Source organism: Dreissena polymorpha, chromosome 14, assembly GCF_020536995.1.
Source record: "Dreissena polymorpha isolate Duluth1 chromosome 14, UMN_Dpol_1.0, whole genome shotgun sequence".
Lineage (NCBI taxonomy): Eukaryota > Metazoa > Mollusca > Bivalvia > Myida > Dreissenidae > Dreissena > Dreissena polymorpha.
This window is the reverse complement of record NC_068368.1, coordinates 37,159,389-37,180,431: the sequence shown is the minus strand read 5'-3', so window position 1 is coordinate 37,180,431 and position 21,043 is coordinate 37,159,389. Positions and strand designations below refer to the sequence as shown.

Below are 21,043 nucleotides of genomic sequence, written 5' to 3'. Positions count from 1 at the left end.
TGCAAAAGTTAACAGTATTATTCTAACTAATATCATAATATGTATGAGCCTCGCTCTGGGAAAACGGTGCTAAATGCATTTGCGGACTGCGCAGTCTAATCTGGGAACACACTTAACGCACGTTCATTAAGCCAATATTTCCTAAGGCGAGGCTCATATATGTACGTTGTCAAGTATACTTTTAAAGTTTTTTTCACAATAAGTTGTATAAATTTTTACCAAAATGAAAAATGACAATAACCTCAAACATCATAACATCTAATTTCCTTGAACATTTCACCAACATTCTTTTTTGGATAAAAACTGGTTTTAAATAACAAGGGGAACACACTCTTACACATTTATTACTCTTAAAGACCCAAGAAGAACGCGAATTACTGCCCTTATAATGAAATGTTCTATAGTTGACTGATGTCAACTTGCTAAATTACTTTGTTTGCCAAAGTACATTTAAGTCGTGCATGTCTTATCCAGACATTTGTAAATAAGTAGGTGAAATCGTTTAATACTCGAAAATTCAAAATGAAGACCTAAAAACGTTACCAAAAAGTAAAAGTATGTTGGAACTCTGTTCCGTAGTTCTATTTTAAATTTGTTCGTTTTGATTGTCTGTTTAAAATTATGACATGATACTCAACAACTTTCCTTAAAACAGGACGCTAACCAAAGAAGGAAATGCTTACTGTTAAACTATCCAATAAAGTTCGCAAAAAGTAGTCTCGAACAAAGTAGTCCCGGACCTGACCGCAACATTGTACAATAAAGTTCTCATTTAGACTCCCATACATATGTCACATCATGTTAGAATCGACATTATACTCGCATTTTTGATCTGATTGGTGGTGCCTTATTTCTTAAGACTATGAACTCATTTTTTTTTGTTTATTAAACGATAAACAACTATTACATGAACACTAATTCTTAAATAAAACATGCACCTTACATTTATTAATATAAGCACATTCGAATAAACAATCGCTTACGCTCAGTTATTAATGAATTAAAAAAAACGTATATGGTTCAGTTGAGAAAAAGAAATGATTTTAAGAATTAGTATTTTATTTCACTTTACATGTTTCTCAAAATACGATCCAATGGGAAAAAATAAAAGCGAATGAGTCAGCATTTAATTCACGAGACGAGATAATATTCCATCCTTGAAATTGTGCACGCTTTGCACGAGGTGAAACACCGTGGCATGCTTTGCAAGAGGGAAAACATCTCGGCATACTGTGCACGAGGTGAAACACCGTGGCATGCTTTGCACGAAGGAAAACACCTCGGAATGCTTTGCACGAGGTGACACACCGTGGCACGCTTTGCACGAGGTGAAACATCGTGGCATGCTTTGCACGAGGTGAAACATCATAGCATGCTTTGCAGGAGGACAAACACCGTGGCATGCTTTGCACGAGGTGAAACACCATTTTACGCTTTGCACGAGGTTAAACACCGTTGCACGCTTTGCATAGTAAATACGTGCGTTTATTTATAATCTGATAATTGTGTTGACATGTATTTTACTGGTTTTAAATAAATGATTTACTAGAAATGTGAAAGATTGACATGTATAAGTGATATGGAATGTGGTTCAAATCTTTCGATATTCGAGAAAAATGTTTAAGTGTCAATAGAAAACAATACGAGTGTTCTAAAATGTACAAGAAAAAAATCACCGGAAAAGAAAACTCTCAATATAATGCTCGGGTATGAGGCATTTGTGTTCAACATGGCTGCACATAAAGTCTATACTACAGAAAAGCCTTGCGCCTAGGTAAATGATATTTTTGTTTGAACTGTACCGTGAACAATTTGCTTAAAAGGACTTGTCCGCAGATAACGAATACGAGTACGAATACGAGTACGACTATTTATGTTAATACGAGAACGCGTTCTAGCACCGTTGTAGTTCGAGCATGGGTACGATTACAAGTATTACTACGACAACGAGAACGCGTTCTAGCACCGTTAGGGGTTCGAGCATGGGTACGATAACGAGTATTACTACGAGAACGAGAACGCGTTCTAGCACCGTTAGGGGTTCGAGAATGGGTACGATTACCAGTATAACTACGAGTACGAGAACGCGTTCTAGCACCGTTAGGGGTTCGGGCATGGGTACGATAACCAGTATTACTACGAGTACGAGAACGCGTTCTAGCACCGTTAGGGGTTTGAGCATGGGTACGATTACAAGTATTACTACGAGTACGAGAACGCGTTCTAGAAACGTTAGGGGTTGGAGCATGGGTACGATAACCAGTGCGAGTATCACTACGAGAAAGGGACCGCGTTCTAGAAACGTTAGGGGTTCGAGCATGAGTACGATTACCAGCACGAGTATTACTACGAGAAAGAGAACACGTATGACGCCCCGCGCTTCAAGCCCCCATCCATACAATCCACGATACCTACCGTTGCCTCAAATAATATAAGTATCCACGCATTCTTGACTAAATTAATTTTATCCTTGTCGAAATATGTGCGTTTCGTGCGAATTGTTAAACCGTTTTGGAATACTACTTACAAGCAAGATTAAGTTCAATGAAAGGGGGGCTAAACTTTCATTTAAAATTCAATTCGGCGAGATATAGTAGCCTCCCTTTGTTATTCCATGTTAATGTGTAGTTTTGAGAAAAATAATTTAAGTACAGTACATCCAATATTTGCAACTGGAAGTTACATTTTTACAGAAAATCTATTAAATTATTTAACATAATTTAACACGTCGAAAGACATTTGCTGTGAATGTGATATGCATGAATTTACATTTTATTAATTAACTTGATACGAGATTATACGAGGTTGTTAGAAGAAACTTAGATGTCTTAATAATATAAGTAACAATTGCAAAAAGAGGTGAATCTCGCAACGATCACGAAAATGACAGTGATATTGTCTTGGCCAGAGTGTTGTGTTTCGAAATAAATATTGTGTATTTTGAAAAGAACTTTACGTGGAGCTACGAAGAGTCAGAGATTATTTTGTGTTTATTTATCGTGAGGCAAATAGTTTGGATTACAAATATTCTAAACACGGAGGGACTACACATTAAATTGTATCAAACACGCACAGGAAAAAACATCACTAGACTGCAAATAGTGTTATGAGTAGATTCTGAATACGAATGCTTCTTCATCGCATAGCGTGATTTTTTAGCCTGGTAGTTATTAATAAAATATACTCCCTAGATATAAAATCAAAGTACAACTATACACTTATTGACAAGTGAATCATTATATTCGAATGATGTGATATTCACCGGTAGTATGTGATATAAAGGTGAATGTGAACATATCATCAATTTCTTTGCACCACTATTCAATACGGTCGTAATTATATGACCATGGCATCTACAGTGTACAAATATTAGATTAGTGCCTCACTTGTTATATGGTATCTATAGTAATCAATTATAGAAATTGTAAACATATTAAGTATACACAGATGAGCCAATTCTCATCAATATTTTTAGAATTTGAATTTAGAATTTTCCACGCATTCTGAACAACCACAACAACACCGATACAAACTGAAAAGTTGTTTTAGTTGCACTGTCAATCAATAAAACAACGCTTAATCATCTTTATTTGATCGAAATATTGTGTTACTGTTGTTCGCCAGAATTACACAACATGTCATTCTCAGCGCTCATTGCAACGAATAACCGAGTGATTATTTTATTTGGCGCTGATTTAGATTGCGACACAAGGTGCGTTATGAAGTTATTGGTATTTTTTATTTCTTATAAGTTAGGCCAATTTAATATAACAAATGTATGCAAATGTCTTCGTGAATTAACGGGTTTGTGTACTATGACAACTTAACAATCTGCCTACCTTTTGTGTGATTGGTTATTAAGCATAAAGTAAAGTTTATAGGCGTGGCTGTCATGAATATTCCATTACATCAATATTGAAGAACACCAAATTATCAACAGCGCCAGGGAAAACGTTGCCATCTGACCACTGCTAGTTGGGTTTTTTGTCGTGCTTTTGGGCGCCGGCGTTGTGGGTACGATGTCATCGATTTGAAGGCGTGGAACCTGCATGTTCCCCACCCACTCGTCGGAAGGTGCAGTACCACACGTGCTGCCAAAGGGGTCGCACAGGTTAGCTTGAAGCCGTATCATGTCCTTTAAAAAAATATGGAACATATAGTTCCATTTTGAAGAGCTTGTTTCTACTTTTTTCAAACAGAACAATACCGTTTTGGTGAGACCGGATGACATTTTCAGTTTTTTGTATACACTGCTAGAAATTGTGTTATTTGTTATATCTTAAATTAGCAAAATTACTATAACAATCAAAATGCAAAATATGTACACACAGTATTATCACTTGTAAATAATAAACACATTACTTCACATAACATTATACATAACATTTATTAACCAAATATCATTATCAAAGACTTTTATTGATATAATTAACGATATTTTGAGTACTGAAATTACTGCCATTGATTTAAACCAGATTCGTGCATATATTCTGATACAAATGTAATATTGAACCAAAGATAACCAAAGTACTTACATCAAACAAGATAATCTTGGCAGAATCAAAAGCCATGTCTTTCGCAACAGGAATATGGTATGAGATGATGTGTTCTATAAAAATATAAATACACACGCCAATATACCTAACGTGACCACATTCGCAAGTAAACTAAACACAAACAAAATATATAATAGGCCTAATAACTGAACTGTAACGTGTTAGGACATATTCTTATGTCTTATAGTTTCCTGACCCGGTGTTCTCTAGTTTAATGTTTATTACTAATCTATAAGTTATTTCCGTTGGAAAAAGAAACAACAAATCAACACGCAGAGCAAGTTAACACTTTAGTTTAAGAATTCATCTCTTGCAAATTGACCATTCCCCCGTATAGTATGGCACGTTCGAACATGAATTACATCTTACATGTAACTTACTTTCGATTTGGTCGTGAATTTTCGGCAAAATCTGCTGTTCAACGACCGTTTCGTTGATATACTGCTGTAATTGTGGGTTCTAAAATACACGAGGACAGAATACAAAGTGCCTTTGTGTGAACAACAGAATTTCATGAAGATATACCCAATGACCATTGTATCAGTTTATTTTCGCTTTTTTTAAAACAATACAATTGCATTATATACATTAATAGTCACACTTATCGTAATAAGAGAATACGTTCTTCACAACCACTGTTTACAAACATACGAAACTCGTGAATATACGTTAACCAACACAGTATAAAGCGATACTACTGACCTTCACGTAGCCAAAACGTACAGCATAATACATTAAGTTATTCGGTATTAGACGCCGAAATCTCCGATCTTATTGTAATGTATTATCTTATTAAATCAATCTTAAAACAAGTTTTTATAATAATGTTTTGCAATATATACATAGAATCTGTGTTAACATTGCTCATCGTTGTTCAAGTTGACAGCAAGAGAGTAATAATTGATTCCAGTAATATATGCGATAAATATATTCAAACGTTTAAGGATTGAACACATGGTAATCCTTTATTATCAGTAAATTACTTACCAGAATTTGTCCAACAAACGATTGGTCGATCACAAAACTTCCTCTGCAAAATAAAAATGACTGCATAATGTATTATTGAATTTTGACAGTATTATTATAATATAATTATTATACGATACCGACGTGTACCACATTGTGTTATGTGAATGTTTAAAACAGTGAAATTGCTTCAAATGAACATACTTCTAAATAATAATTCTGCGATATATATGTATATATATATATATATATATATATATATATATATATATATATATATATATATATATATATATATATTGAATAAATGCCAAAATCAATATGTTCGTAATATTTATAACGTTCTTTGAATGATTTTAATTGACATGAATTATTGACATTTTTATAACATGATCTTCTCTAAAGAAGGAATTCCTTAAAAATGATTTGCAGTATTTGTATGTGTCTCTTTCGGTTCCTGTTATCATACCCAGCAGACATGTTAACGGGTGATTTTATGTGAGCTGTACTATTATCGGATTAAAAGTAGATCAAATTTCATAATGGCAGCGCATTTTCCCATTTATTAATAAACAATGTTGTAAAGTATTTTCAAATGTCACATAATTGAAAACATCTAATATTCACACAAGGTTAATTATCACATTCAAAATCTTATCATTTTTGCGGACATCTAAAATAACATGCAAACCTGTTTAAAACGTTTTGGGGACAACACTCGAACATATCACAGCCGACGTAAACATAATATCAAGTTAAAAAGATATTTTAGAAATTATATTAAATTATGTTCAAATCGCCATACCCAATTCCGCTTGCTTTCAATGACAGTGTATTGTTCCTGAATTGCATCACTAACGGCACTTCCAGACGCTGGGGACAACATAATAAAAACAGTAATACATGTTTTGGCCAGTCTAGTTAATTTGTAATTCATTTACTTATTTAGACAATTTATATTACATTATTGCATTTCTGCTATAGTGTACGTGTGTTGGCCTTAAGATAAAATGGCCAATATATATATATATATATATATATATATATATATATATATATATATATATATATATATATATATATATATATATATATATATATATATATATATATATATATATATATATATATATATATTATTTATTTATTTATTTATTTATACATTAAATATAAGTATCTTCATTTAGATATTTAATATGCCGTATGCATGCGTTGCAAAAATATAAAGTCTTAAAACCCACCTATAAACATTTTTGATATTCTACATCAACAAGTATTAGCCAACTACTGGTCCCCAGTATACCTGTATCGTCGATCAATTTGTTAAAGTGAACACTACGACGCAGTTGAATATAAGTGATAATGAAATAGAATATTGCTTACACAGTCTGCTGAAAACATGTTTGTCACATCAGTAGCGTTGTCAGCAGAAAAATACACCCGACCCTCGGCATAAATTACAATTGCCGAATTTGCAAACGACAATCGGATGTTTCCAACACGCATGCGCACACCGACGACCCTCCCTGGCCATCTCGAAGCGATCTACAATTTAACAGCTTAACCATTATGTTCCAGTTATTCAAACACAATTAATAAGCTTGATAGCGTAGAAATAGTGATCTAACATTGACGATTTTGCAATTTCAGCATGACGCTTGTTATTAAGATAATGTCGAATTTTAACAGAGCATGACACAATACACAATTATTCATGCAATAATTAAATAAATGCAATTTCTGCAAAATGTTTATACTTACATCCGGAAAAAAGTTTTCGATGCAAAGTGTGTTCCAGCAGGTCATATTTAACCATGTAAGTTTCTTCTCGATTATCTAGAAACAAATGAAGAACATAATTGATATGTATAAATTACAAGGGGAATTCATGGTAAATGTTGTTTTCCAAATGTCACACTTGGGACAATTTTTTATGTTTTTTTAAACACCAAATTATAAAAATAAAAAATAAAAAAATATAAAGAATCGCCAGTATTATGTAAAATTTCGAAAATATCTCAATTAATTATGATTACGTATGTCATGTCGTTGAAAATCAAATGTGTGTTTAGGTGTAAGTATTTTTGAACTTACCCAGATGTTGATTGCTTTTTTTGTTGATTACATGGTTTAAATTGGGAGACAAATGTATTTATCTTTACTGGCATGAACTGCTCTATAACACCACTAGTTTGTGATAACTGTGGACTGTGATATATGAACTAAACATAATCAAATCCATGGTATGTTAATTGTGTGCAAAACTGGCCCTTATCCTCTACAGTGCTTGACAAACCTACCGTTTGGAATGTCAGTTCCATGTCCAGCAGTTTGGTTTCTTTCAACAGAATGATCGCATTGTCCAGGACCTCCTTTTTAATGTCGACAGCAATGCCATCTGACGGCGGCTCGTGTGGAAACTCAGCGTCCGTTACCGGTAAACATTTGCCGTTTAAACAAACATCTCCCTATAACACGAAGTGTTTAGTTTTGCCATCAAGTGTTAAAATTATAATAAATTCATCATTAATGTAGTATAATACGTCTAATATTTTGAGACAATATGACTTTGAGAAATTTTCAAGAACGGAATATAAATATCAAATAACATTAAGTAACTATTGCATTCAATATCATATATCATGTATTGTGTATGTGTATGTGTAGGTTTTAGGGCGCACCCAGATACCCACATAATTAACACAAACTGAATAACATAAATGATAATGAAATGTGGGTGTTGGTATGTTATGTATCACTTCATTTACACAATAGACTGATTAAGTCGAATAGGTGTACTACGAAACTGGGAAAAACACAGCCTGACGACACGTTTAGTAATTACTGCATTCATGGAGTGTTATCATACCACAACCATTGTTATCAAAAAAAAACGTCCATAGTTTAAAGTATTAAGAGCATACTACTGTAAGACGATGCGTAATGTATTTAACAATTATCATGTATACAATACACTCACGCTGTAAAAGACATATATTGATGTGGTATAAATATTAGATAAAATTAGTTAGAGATACACACACAAAAAGCGATAAAGCTTTTAATGAGGCTCTTTGTAGGTTCATGTTCACATATTTATTTTGAAAATGTGCGGGTGATAATTCTGACATTCTGAGGGTGTTTTCACAAGCTATTATCGAATCAGATAATTGAAGGTGTTGAAGTGACAAATACCTTGTGCAGAGCTTGGAATGCTCCTTTGCTGATATTCATGCTCAGGAACGAGGCGTCTATCGTGACATTCTCTCCAAACTTACTGTAGCTCTGTTTCACTGGTAAAATGGTAAACACTTTATAATTGAGTATGCGACCTAAACGTCCACGTTGAAAACACAAGTACTGAGTTTGACAATAAAACAGTAATAAGCTACGTTTAATGTGTATTTAGCAAAACCTGCATATCATATTTTGATTTTTGATAATTGTATTTAAACATTTCTATATAAATTGTATATATTAATAAAATAGTTGTGTCATTTATACGAACATATGAATTTGTAAAATCATCAGCATGTGATGTCAACATAATTTGCTTACAGTGTGAGGATGCGAACATGTGTTGTACAACGACGGTTGATTCTACGAGATCCTTGCAAACCTACATAAAATAGTTTATTGCATTAAAGACTTATTAACACCGAGTTATTTGCAATGTGTATGTACAGCAAAATGTGCGTATATATTGTGACACAATTTTTCTAATTTTAAAACTGAAACACAATTTCCTTATTCCAAAGCCAGTGACACCAAGCTTTAATCAAACAAAAATGTTAGTATACCTCACATAATGTTACTAAGCCACAGTAGTATTATAAATAGTCTCTTATAATTTCCGGAAACCAAACTTGAGTTGTAATATGTCTTAATGATGAAACAATGTTAAAACAGTAAAAACTCATATTTTTCGAATGTATATTGGCGTAAAATTCAGAAGTGTATTTTAATGAATGCAATACTGAAATACTGTTATAAATTTATAAGTATGTAAGAACTTATGTCGCATGGTGATATCGAACCAATTGAGCGTTGTAATAAGTCTTAGAATGAAACACTTTTAAAGAACATAAACATCATAGAAAAGATTTAGAATGAAACACTTTTAAAGAACATAAACATCATAGAAAAGATTAGTATTGAACTAAGTTGGCATTTGAATAATTCAATTTCGACGACATGTGATTTATTATTTACACGAGGGAAAACAATTGCACATCAATACTACACCGTACATAAACACAGAACAAACACACACTTTTGTGAGTTATTTTGGCCCACACTCTTAAAGCGGTCATTGATAGCATGTGTGGGTCGAAACCGGCATTAAAGAGTGCCACGGAGGTTAAAACTATTTGTTTACATTATAGATGGCACCAAAATACATCTCACAACATTGACAAAACAACACAGACATACGCATGGGAAATGAATACATATAGAATCACCTCATAGAAACCATCATTGCAAAAACACCTAAGCTGATAAACCAGCTAAATAACGCCCAATTCTCACACTAGGCCCATATTAATTTAGAAAACGGTTAATTATGAATGACAAATTACATCATAGCATTGCAATTCAAATCTAAACAAGAGATGTGTTTGTCAGAAACACAATGCCGCCTACTGCGCCGCTTTGAAATAAAATTTATATTTATCATTTGGCAGGTATAGAAATTATCTCCCTTTAAAGCTTGTTACTTCCCTTGGATTTTGTTTTTTGACCTTTGACATTGAAGGATGGCCTTGACCTTGACCTTTCACCACTCAAAATGTGCAGCGCCATGAGATACACATGCATGCCAAATATCAAGTTGCTTTCTTCAGTATTGCAAAAGTAATGGCCAATGTTAAAGTTTTCGGACGCACAGACTGACAGACAGACAGACAGACTGACGGACTGACGGACAGTTCAACTGCTATATGCCACCCTACCGGGGGTATAAAAATAATTCATATCTATAATAGTTAAATTGTATAGTATATAAATATTACATGTCTGACAGGGTGACAGTAAATTTGTCAACTTAAGGAAATGCTGTCAACCGAGGCGAAATTATATTTAAATTTATTATACCGAAAAAACTATTTTGAACATTTTTTTGTTATAATTGTGATAACAAGCATCGGAACGACAAACCGTTGTTTATAACCGCAATAACCAACGCTTACAGGTCGATAACTTCAATTCTAACACGATTTTATTAATACGTCATCCTCGACCTAAAGGTTATAAATGAGACCTATATTAACCTAACTTCTTTTACTTTTCCGCGAAAACCTGTCGTCACCACAAAAATGAAAATCAAATTACGTCGACTTCATTCATAAACAGTGAGCGGACAATCAATGTGATGTCATACTTATCTGTAAACATAAACAAAATGCATGCGCGAATGGGACAGTATAATTTTTTACCACTCCGCACATGATTGCTAAGGTAGAGGGAGACAGTATGTTTTATACAGTAATTTTTTTCCCGCTGGGTCTGACAGTATTTCTATGTCACGATGGCCTATGGGAGTTTAGCATTGTGAATACAAGTGAGGTACAATAATATCAGTTGTATACCGAATCATTCAACAGCTTCTTCAAGTCTGGTGAGAAAGAGCTGGCAATCAGTTCGACAAATTGGTTAAGGTTGCTGTCGACTGATTTTACACTGAGTTGGGATACTTCCAACGAACATCGGTGCATTTTCAACGATAGTGAGCCACCTTTCATGACTGCAACAAGAACAGAGAATACTATAGCAAGGCCAGTGGGCTCGGTTTCACGTGTTTATGTAAATTTCCAAAGGTGAACAAACTATATTGTTACATATTCTGGTTTGTCCAATATGTTTATATTTGAAAAACAAAAGTTCATAGTTCGAACTTTAAAGAATGTATATAAAATAGTTAGGGCTCGGAATACGCAGGTGATTAGTATACACGTTAAATACTATAATTTTAATTGTAAACGGAAAGTGAATCATTAAATATGTTTTCACTTGTTTATTTGCATATGTACTTTCGGGCGTCAACATTAATTACTCGATCCTCGAGACGGTGTTTTGGTTCATTCCATTTCATTAACAAGTGCATTAGTGTAAATTTCAAACAATAACATGCCGCAAACAATTATTCAAAACTACAGGCACAACATGCGTTCGTTCTGTTTTTACCTGCTTGGATCGTATACTTAATGGAAACTGATCCCACATCTACGTCTAGTATTCCTTGGCTTTGCATAATGCTAAAAGGGCAAACAATATGTAAAGTATCAATTTCATATAAAAACAATGTTACACATGCACGACAGATCACCGGGTCATTTATTGGTGGCTTGAGACCAATAGCCAAGCAATTAAACACATCAGAAGCGCTCTCCAAAAACAAATGTAAACATTCGAATGTGTAATCACAGTCCATTTATTGAACAACATACAGTATACGTTACGAAGACGGATGTGATGAACGTCGAATGCAAATATGCTGATTCTGTTAAGTTTACATGAATTAAAATAATCTCATAATAAGGAAATGTTTCAGTGTTCAACATTCGTCTTCAGTTGATCTCCGTTAATATTTCTTCCTTAGGCCAAACAAAATAAATTCTGTGTTTAGGGCAACGGTCTCAAAAAAAGCTAGATACAGAAGGGATTGATTTTTTTTTAATTTTAAACCCCAATAGACCCGCCGAATTTCGGCCCTTTCCCCTTGAATGTTTTTTTCAACCCTTTGACAGAAATTTATCCCAAAACCACAAAACCATGAGATCTGATTAAAAAAAAAAAAAAAAAAACTTTATATACCCTTAAAAACTTTAGGGTCGGCGGGGTTATGCTAGGTAAGGTCGGGTTTCCCGACACGCAGAATTTATTTTGTTTGGCCTTATTGTCAATTTGCAATGACATTTTGATTATGATTCAATACTCAATTATATGATTCATGCTTGTGGACTACTTTCCGATTAAAAATTCAACTATATTGACCCACACCAATAGCTAGACATTGGATATGTTCGGGAAACCATTGGGTTATCCATTGTTTCCATTTGAATATGCGAGCCTTTAGTTACAGGTGAATGCAAAACGACGCGTGTGATACGGAAGGAAAATAATCGTAGCTTAAAGCGGAAAAATAAATCTTTATAAACTTGGCCAGTTATGAACTAAAAAGTTATTTTGAAATACGCCAAAACTACTAGCAGTGTGGAGCAGACACAAATGCCTCTACGACAGACCAAAAATTTTAACACAGAAAAATCCATCATATATTCTAACTACACAAAAAGATAAGATTCTGCCACAAATGGTCGCCGCGAAAACTTCATTCTTTACGCTCATCTAAACATTACGGTAATTCCGCTGTTCAATGTTTGAACACATTTAACCAGGGAGAGAACAAAACACAAGCTATAACGAGGAAAACAGAAGAAAGGTTGTAATTCTGCCAAAATTGGTCGCAACCAAAATTCTTTCTTTTACGGACATTGACACATTAAGTCATTCAGCTGTACAAGTTTGAACAATATCCATCTAGCCTTTAAACAAAGACTTAAGGAAAAAAACATTGGAAAAAAACGTACGGACGGACATGCGCAATACTAAATACCACTCCGTTCGCGGGGAGTGTACAAATAGGTTATTTATAAAATAGTGAGTGTAATGTAATAGACATATTTTAAAATAGTGATGTTAATTTTGAACCATATCCCCACTTTAAAGAAAACAATTATGTATATTATGTATATTTTCAAATACAAAGTGTTACCAGGATTGCTAAATATAAACACAGCGAAACTCCAGCAGATAAATCGTATAAAAAAACTCATTATTCTGTATAATCATCAAAGACCAATTATAAAAACTGAACGAACACATAGTACATATAAAAAACTGGGTTCGTCGAGTGTCGTTCACAAACAGGAATAGAGGCACCATCAATTTTCCAGATTAATTCACAAAAGTTTAAAATTTAATGAATAAAACAAATAAATTCCATTAAGTTGATAACAGCGAGCCATTCAAAATGCATGATGTCCAATTTAATTACGATAGGTTGTTTGCAAACAACACTTACAACATTAAAACATACCTCTGTGCTTTTCCGACGACCAGCACCTCTGACATTGACCAATTCATCATCAGAGAACAATTACTCAATATTCCATATATTTTTACGTTACCATCGTCTCCAAACTTGCCGTGTGCCTCTATGTTTATCAGCTTAGACCCGTGGATACTAAATGAGAAGATAGTATATATGGTGTAATATGTGTATTCCTAGCAAACACGTTGACTTATTCTATAACATGTATAATTATACAATAATATAATAATTAAAAATGCAATGATCGGACAGCTGGTGTTAATATTACATTAAAAACAATATTTGGGCTGACTTATATAATCAGCATTTGAAGAGAAACATGGAGATTAACAAATGTGTTTTGTAAATTAGAAGTATTTAATTAACGTTTAGGATGGTGACTTTATTATTTTCAAAACTGAATTGAAATAATTGTGTCATTATAAACAGTGTCTTCATTTTTTTCATTTATCCTATAGTAAAAACTCTTTCAATTAGTTGGTCATAATTATTTTGCAGAAAAAATGTTCACGTAGTTTTTTAAGTGATGCATATTTAATAGAAAATAGAAATTTATTGCTTTTTTCTTCGATAATTAAATGTAATCCACATAACTATAACATACATTTTTTTAACTATCCACATTTATAGCTATGAACATACAGAGGCGTCGCGCATTCATCAAGTAAAAATGGCTACAGATATTAGGAAGGTCAAGTTTATATATATATATATATATATATATATATATATATATATATATATATATATATATATATATATATATATATATATATATATATATATATATATATATATATATATACCCTTCAACGAGAATTATTGATTATCAGACGAATGTAAATCTGTATGCCAAAATAAAATAAATTGTGTTAAAAATTACAAGTGACAAGATCAAACGTAACGAATGTATATATAACTATATACATATATATATATTACGTTTGATCTTGTCATGGTGCGGCGTCTCATTAAGGGTCTGCGCTGTTTGCTGAAAGGAATTTCTGTAAGAAATATTCTAAATATAGAAATAAATATACTAGACATCCCTAATTTTGAAAATAAATTGATCAAATTTAGAAGAATGGGAGAGTCCACTAGGCATAAATGGGTTAATAAATTTTACTATTATTTTAAATGTTAACCTTACACAACACAACAATGTATCCAAATGGCTGAGTACGTTTCTTCACACATATGTGTCGTGTTCTGAGAAAACTGGGCATAATGCTTGTGCGTAAATTGTCATCCCAGATTAGCCTGTGCAGTTCGCACAGGCTAATCAGGGACGAAAATTTCCGCTTTTATTGTATTTTCCGTTTAAATAATGTCTCTTCTTAGCGAAAATCCAGTTAAGGCGGAAAGTGTCGTCCCTGATTAGCCTGTGCGGACTGCACAGGCTAATCTGGGACGACACTGTACGCACATACATTATGCCCAGTTTTCTCAAAACACGACACATATACGACACATATGTGATATTTATTAATTGTATTTGTTTAAATGTAAACCTTGATTTTATTTGTAATTTGAACAAGGTATAATGAGTACCGATAAAGCTTGTTTTTTCCGACAATGTTAATCGTTGAAATGTACCAAAACTCTTCATTGATCACGGACAATTAAAAGCTAGAATTATAAATATATAAAACGAAGCATCATCACGTACATATATAGGATTATCGATTTATTGCACATTGTATATATTAGACGACACTGCTAATTCTCACTTTGTTAGGGTCCATGACAGGTCATTGTCGTGGCCAGTCAAATTGGCAAACTGGATTTTCTTCAACAAATGTTTCCGCCGGTCATTACTCAAAGTGGTAACTTAAACAATCCGAGGTTAATTATAGCTTTACGGAACCTGTGTTTCGTCGAAATTCTGCAAAAACACTTATTGTATACATTTTAAGTATACAAAACCATACAAGTTACCATAAATGTATTCATATATCGTTCAAATCTAATTTGCTTGACACATATTCATCCAAGTAAGTAAAAAAACATGACTTACCACATTGATATTTATCGTTATTGAACTGATTTGCATTCATCGAGTAATTATTGAAATACATATATAATATAGGATTAATAAACTCCGGAACCTAAAGGCTTGTCACAAAATGTAATGTATATGTTCATTGAGAATAGTAATCAGTAGTATTTTAGCTTCATTGAACATCGTGTTCTCCAAATATCAATTATGTTTTGTTATTGCTATGTACCATTGTTTGTTACAAAATATTGTCTTGACTTGACTGTAAATGAATAAAGAATATGGACCGTATACAACAATAAGACTTACAGCGGTCAAACTCGCTTTCTGGCACTGAAAGTCGGATTCCTGCAGGTGCTTGGGATTGTTCTTGAGATAATGTGAGACCGACAAAGGTCAAGGTCAACAGCAACCACGATGATGAATGCGCTTCAGGCATAATTGATGGCTTAACCATGTGTGCGTGCTTTTCTGCAATGAAAGGTTTACTTGCTCAAACATATCGTGCGGAACCCGCTAAGCTTTTACATAAAAGGGACTTAATCACAGTTTGGTTAAATGATGATTTTCGACATATTTGGTAATAGATTCACAACAAATAAATAATGCATTATGTTCAAACAAAAGAAATCACTCTTCTGACTAAAAAACAGTTGAAAATATTTGTTCCTTAATGTATAATTGTCATAGAAAATGGGTAAAATATTAAAACGAGTTCAACGGTTTTCCTATTTTTGGGGAAAATACTTGTATTACTTATACAAGACTCTGCATTCACTAAAGCGTGCGAGTCTTAGTCTTCAATTCACCAGTATATTGTTTGATGTGGATATTGTAGTCATACATACTTCAAATTGACATTAAAAAACGTAGTTGTTGCAACATATGCTACTAAACCGGAAGTTTATTTTCATATTTTTTTAAAAGCAGGTAAATAAGTATGAGTCATTGGGATCAATTCATACAAAACAGAGACACTATGTGCGCTATTAAACGGTTCTGTCAGTTATTGTTGCAGCCATTGTTAAAGTAGGACTGCAACAGCGCTAAGCGACTTGCCCCATAAACGTATACAAATCCGTGTGTGATGAGCTGCTATATGCAAGCAGGGAAGTGTGGCAGAACACAGTCAAGTTTTGCAATGCAAAGCAAACATGCATATCATTGTATTTGATAAAATATCTTATATATGTCAAATAAATATTTAAAAGCATATATAAACGTTAAAACAAATGGGGTAAGAAAAACGGTATTTATTTGAGCGAAAACGTCCTTGTAGCTTTTAATACATGTTCTAATTCACAGTTATAGCTAAGTACACCAACATTCGTACCATTCAATTAACAGTTCCCGCGGCGACATGCAAATGGGTAATTCAACGGCTCCGTAAACGTTTATGAAAACTCATTCGTGAAAGTAAACATAACAAACCACGAGAAGCGGTATACTTAAAATATACAACTGATTATATTTTATTCAGTTGAATCTTTTTGCTCAAAATGTAAAAAATCATTTCAAATGCATTCCGAAAGTATAATTAGAGAGAACGAGTGATGTAACATTCGATTCACAGGTACTTGAAAATATTTTTTTTTGGTCCTTATATATATAATAAAAGAAAAGGTATCCAACGATGATTTCACAGGTGTATTTTATAACCCTATGCAAAAGCATAAAAGATCGAATAATGCACACAACTGTCGTTGTGGCTGTCAGCAGCAAGCATCAATCTATGATTAAACACCGTTTATTTGAGGAAAATTCACCAAGTATGTCCAAACAGCTAAAAGTTTCACAAATATGAACCCAAAATCGAAGTGTGTAATTCTCGACGTCAAAATGTAAGTTACGACGGAAGGCGATTTTTGGTCGATTTTTCACAATTAAACAAGAACTTTGGTATAAACTCCAAAAATATTTAAATGAAGCCTCTTCAAAACTAATCAGGTTAAGGCGGAAAGAGCCCTGTCCTTTGACGAGCCTAAGCAGACTTAAAACGGTATGCAACTTCACGCAAAGCATCAAGTATTATCCCATTAGCAGAGGTGCATTGGCGGTATAACACACCATGGACTAAATTAGCCTTTACCACGCCTTGTTGAATAAACCTGCAGCGTGCTATTTAAAGATCATTTTGGGGGTTTTCCAAAAATTGGAGAATCTGCGTTTGTCAACTGCGCAAAAACTAAATCGTCAAGCGGCAAATAGGCAAGCCTTGCGCTATCGTGGTTCTTAGCCTCGCATGATAAACTTGATCTTTATCCAACACTCATATAATATTCTCTATTTGTCCATCTACTCGCCGAAATTGTACGTAAAACGAAGGACGCTGTAAATATTATTGCTCTTTAAACACTTTGTAATTATTGTAGTGTGTACATGTATTAAGATATCAATATAAAAAGACTCAAATATAGTCCCAACTTACATTAGCATAAGCCACGTTTTAACAGACACGATCGTTAGTATGATGACCTTTAACTATGTCTTCTTTAGTTGCTATAGGATTTAGTTTATAATTGCCAAATGGTATGAATGGCCCAGCAGACATTTAGGCGGATGCGGGTTAAATATCGCACTATCCAAACAGTTTGAGCTTGCACATTATTCGTGAAATGTTAAGAACGGTTGGTGCCACACTAATTGAATAAATTAGCATGTGTCCAGACATTGATAACAATCCAATGATTTTTCTTAGAATATCCAAAACATAGAGACATACAATTACTATTATTCAAATGAAAATCAACACAGCATAAAATAATTAAATGCGGTGCTTACAAATGAATTTCATTTTCAAAGAAATTGAGCATGGGGTGAGTGTTGTATTTACATAAATTCCAATAATAGTATATTTCATAAAGCAGAAATCATATATATATATATATATATATATATATATATATATATATATATATATATATATATATATATATATATATATATATATATATATAAATCTTTGTTTGATAGTATTAGACTTGAAAAATCGTTGAGAGCGTACGGGCCCTTTGTTGTCACCTTACGATAAGTAGAAAGCAAGGATTTGACCTTAGTTTACGATTGATGTCTAAGCACGCTCAAGCCATTGTCTGCCTTTTTTAAGCCTCCATATGTCATTGATGGTTTAACACCTCGGACAAAAATGCTAGCACGTAAACGATAACCCCTAGTAGCAAAAAATAACAAATTTTGTTTTATATACTATGCTACCGCAATCAGAAAAAAAACTTTGCTAGACAAATATCCGTCCGTTGGATCATTTTGTCCGATGGGCATAAGGCTGAAGAGCAAATGATCCATCTTCAATATACGTGTTTCAGCAAGGTTGATCTGAATCACCGAGACTAATACTTGACCAACCTTATCATGGCGATGCCTTTGCAAACCCTAGCCTCATCAAACTGATAGCTTTGTCATGCCTTATACAAGATCCAGGTTGATAATTTAATTAACCATTGTTTCATTGAATAATGTCAAAGTCACAAAGGAAATCTACATGGCCCAAGTGTCATCAGAAACTAAACATGTAATTGTTTTTGATGAATTTCAAAATTCAATACTATATAATATATATATTATGCATATTTACCAATACAGATAAGTTCACTCAAATGCAGTGCTTTTAGCAAGTACAACTTATATCAAGAATCACACAAAGTATAATTTGTTTTTGATTAAATGTAATCTCATCTCATATTTGAAAACATTCTGTCATCCTATAAACGATGTTCACATTGTGAACGTTCCAATACAATAACGTACGGAAACGGAAGTGTAAATTTATGTTCCTGTCGTCATATAACCGGTGTTATATACGGTTAACAATGAAACATATTTTCACAATTGCAAACAGTATTTTTTTTATATTTAAACATAATACAAAATCACCTTAAATCACGGTTTATTCTTTATCCATAAAACATATTTGATCTCAACGCATCAGAAAGATATTCACCAGCAATAACACAAATGAATTAATACATTAACTTGGGAATTCCCCGCCAGGTAAGGTTGACTGTAAAATGAACACATTTATCCGTTTAAAGTTTGCAACAGGAAGAAATATTAAACCTACCCATTACGCGTATCGAATTTAAAACCTGATCTTTATATACGTACGACAAATATGCGAATGAAACATTTTCGTGTTTAATAGATAGTTGTAAAAACAGTGTAAACATTAAAGGTCGTTTTTTGTAACAAACAATTTAAGAAAGTATATGATTGACAAGCATGCATTTTTGAATAAATAATTTAAAAATAATATCCACTCTTTAAAAAAAAAAGGTGATGCTAAGTTACAAGCAATAAAGAGGTCAAATTATAAGACCTGCAAACATAATACAATAATATATTTCTCGAATATAAGTACGCTTACTTATTCGTATTTCATTAAAGTAAAAAACAAAACGCTTTCAGTGGGATTTCCAAGACTCAAAACATAACGTATGCATTATATTCTAAACAGGGAAATAATACTCACGGCTAAGAGCAATGTTAAACATATATTACATATAATAACATGCAGATCAGTGTAGCATGTATAATATAAAAAAACACAAACTATAAAATCAAACAAAATGATAATTATACATGTACATGTAAATGAAGACTTCATTGTTTAACCGTTTCCATCGTAATAATGTCAAAAAAATAGCTATAAATATTATATTTATTTCTTTTCAAACTTAAATGTTTGATAAGCATTCGAATGTCAACAACTTTATTTGCATAGCAAGTTTGTGTTGTTTTGTGTATAGTTACTTAAACAGTGACTTAACAAAAGGTGTGTTGTCAGTTACCGTAAATATTCGATTTACTGAAATCATTCAATAAACAGTTGTTTTTGATGTCCTCTATGCGTGGGTATGACTTAATCCTATTATTTACAGTATATGCTTATCCGCACTATTTACGGACATCAGGTAGGTGTATACCACAGTTTGTGATTGCTTCAATGTCACTATGGTGATACAACATACATTTTGTCAGTGTTCTTCACTGTGCATTCAGTTTTACATTGTTAATGTTTAAATTACTTCCTGCACTGTTTTCCTTTTGTTTTAAGGATTGTGTCATCCACATCGAAAACATGATTGATAAGATACAACGATCCCAGTTTTTTACACCCCAATTTTACTGTTAAAAAATTGCTGTAATCACAACTTATTGGATTTCCTTTTATGAACTTTGACCATACAATTCCATTAGCGACACTGTGTACTTCAAAACTGCAATCCACACTTATAACATGCATCAGCTTGTTCTTGTTATAGTTTTTATTATTTTTATTTGTTTGATTTTGCTTGGCGTGTGAATTAGTTTGGTTTTTGACAGCAACGGTCTTAACTTCGCAATCGTTATTGTTTATCATGCGTAGTACTTTTTTTATGATTTTTTCTTTCA

The 21,043-nt window shown here is 33.0% G+C and overlaps 1 protein-coding gene across 1 annotated transcript; it reads right to left on the bottom strand.

Annotated features, from left to right (window-relative positions):
- Positions 1–3,528: 3,528 nt before the first annotated feature.
- LOC127858026 (uncharacterized) lies at positions 3,529–19,666 on the bottom strand. Its single transcript, XM_052394867.1, has 16 exons — positions 19,526–19,666; positions 15,944–16,105; positions 15,366–15,465; positions 13,621–13,767; positions 11,706–11,776; positions 11,111–11,265; positions 9,081–9,141; positions 8,718–8,815; positions 7,823–7,990; positions 7,284–7,358; positions 6,906–7,067; positions 6,328–6,395; positions 5,544–5,586; positions 4,937–5,015; positions 4,536–4,609; positions 3,529–4,135 (listed from the first exon to the last, which is right to left on the bottom strand). The coding sequence occupies exons 2-16, from the start codon at positions 16,089–16,091 to the stop codon at positions 3,905–3,907; spliced, it is 1,680 nt and encodes a 559-aa protein (XP_052250827.1). The 5' UTR covers positions 16,092–16,105; positions 19,526–19,666; the 3' UTR covers positions 3,529–3,904.
- Between the last annotated feature and the right edge of the window lie 1,377 nt (positions 19,667–21,043).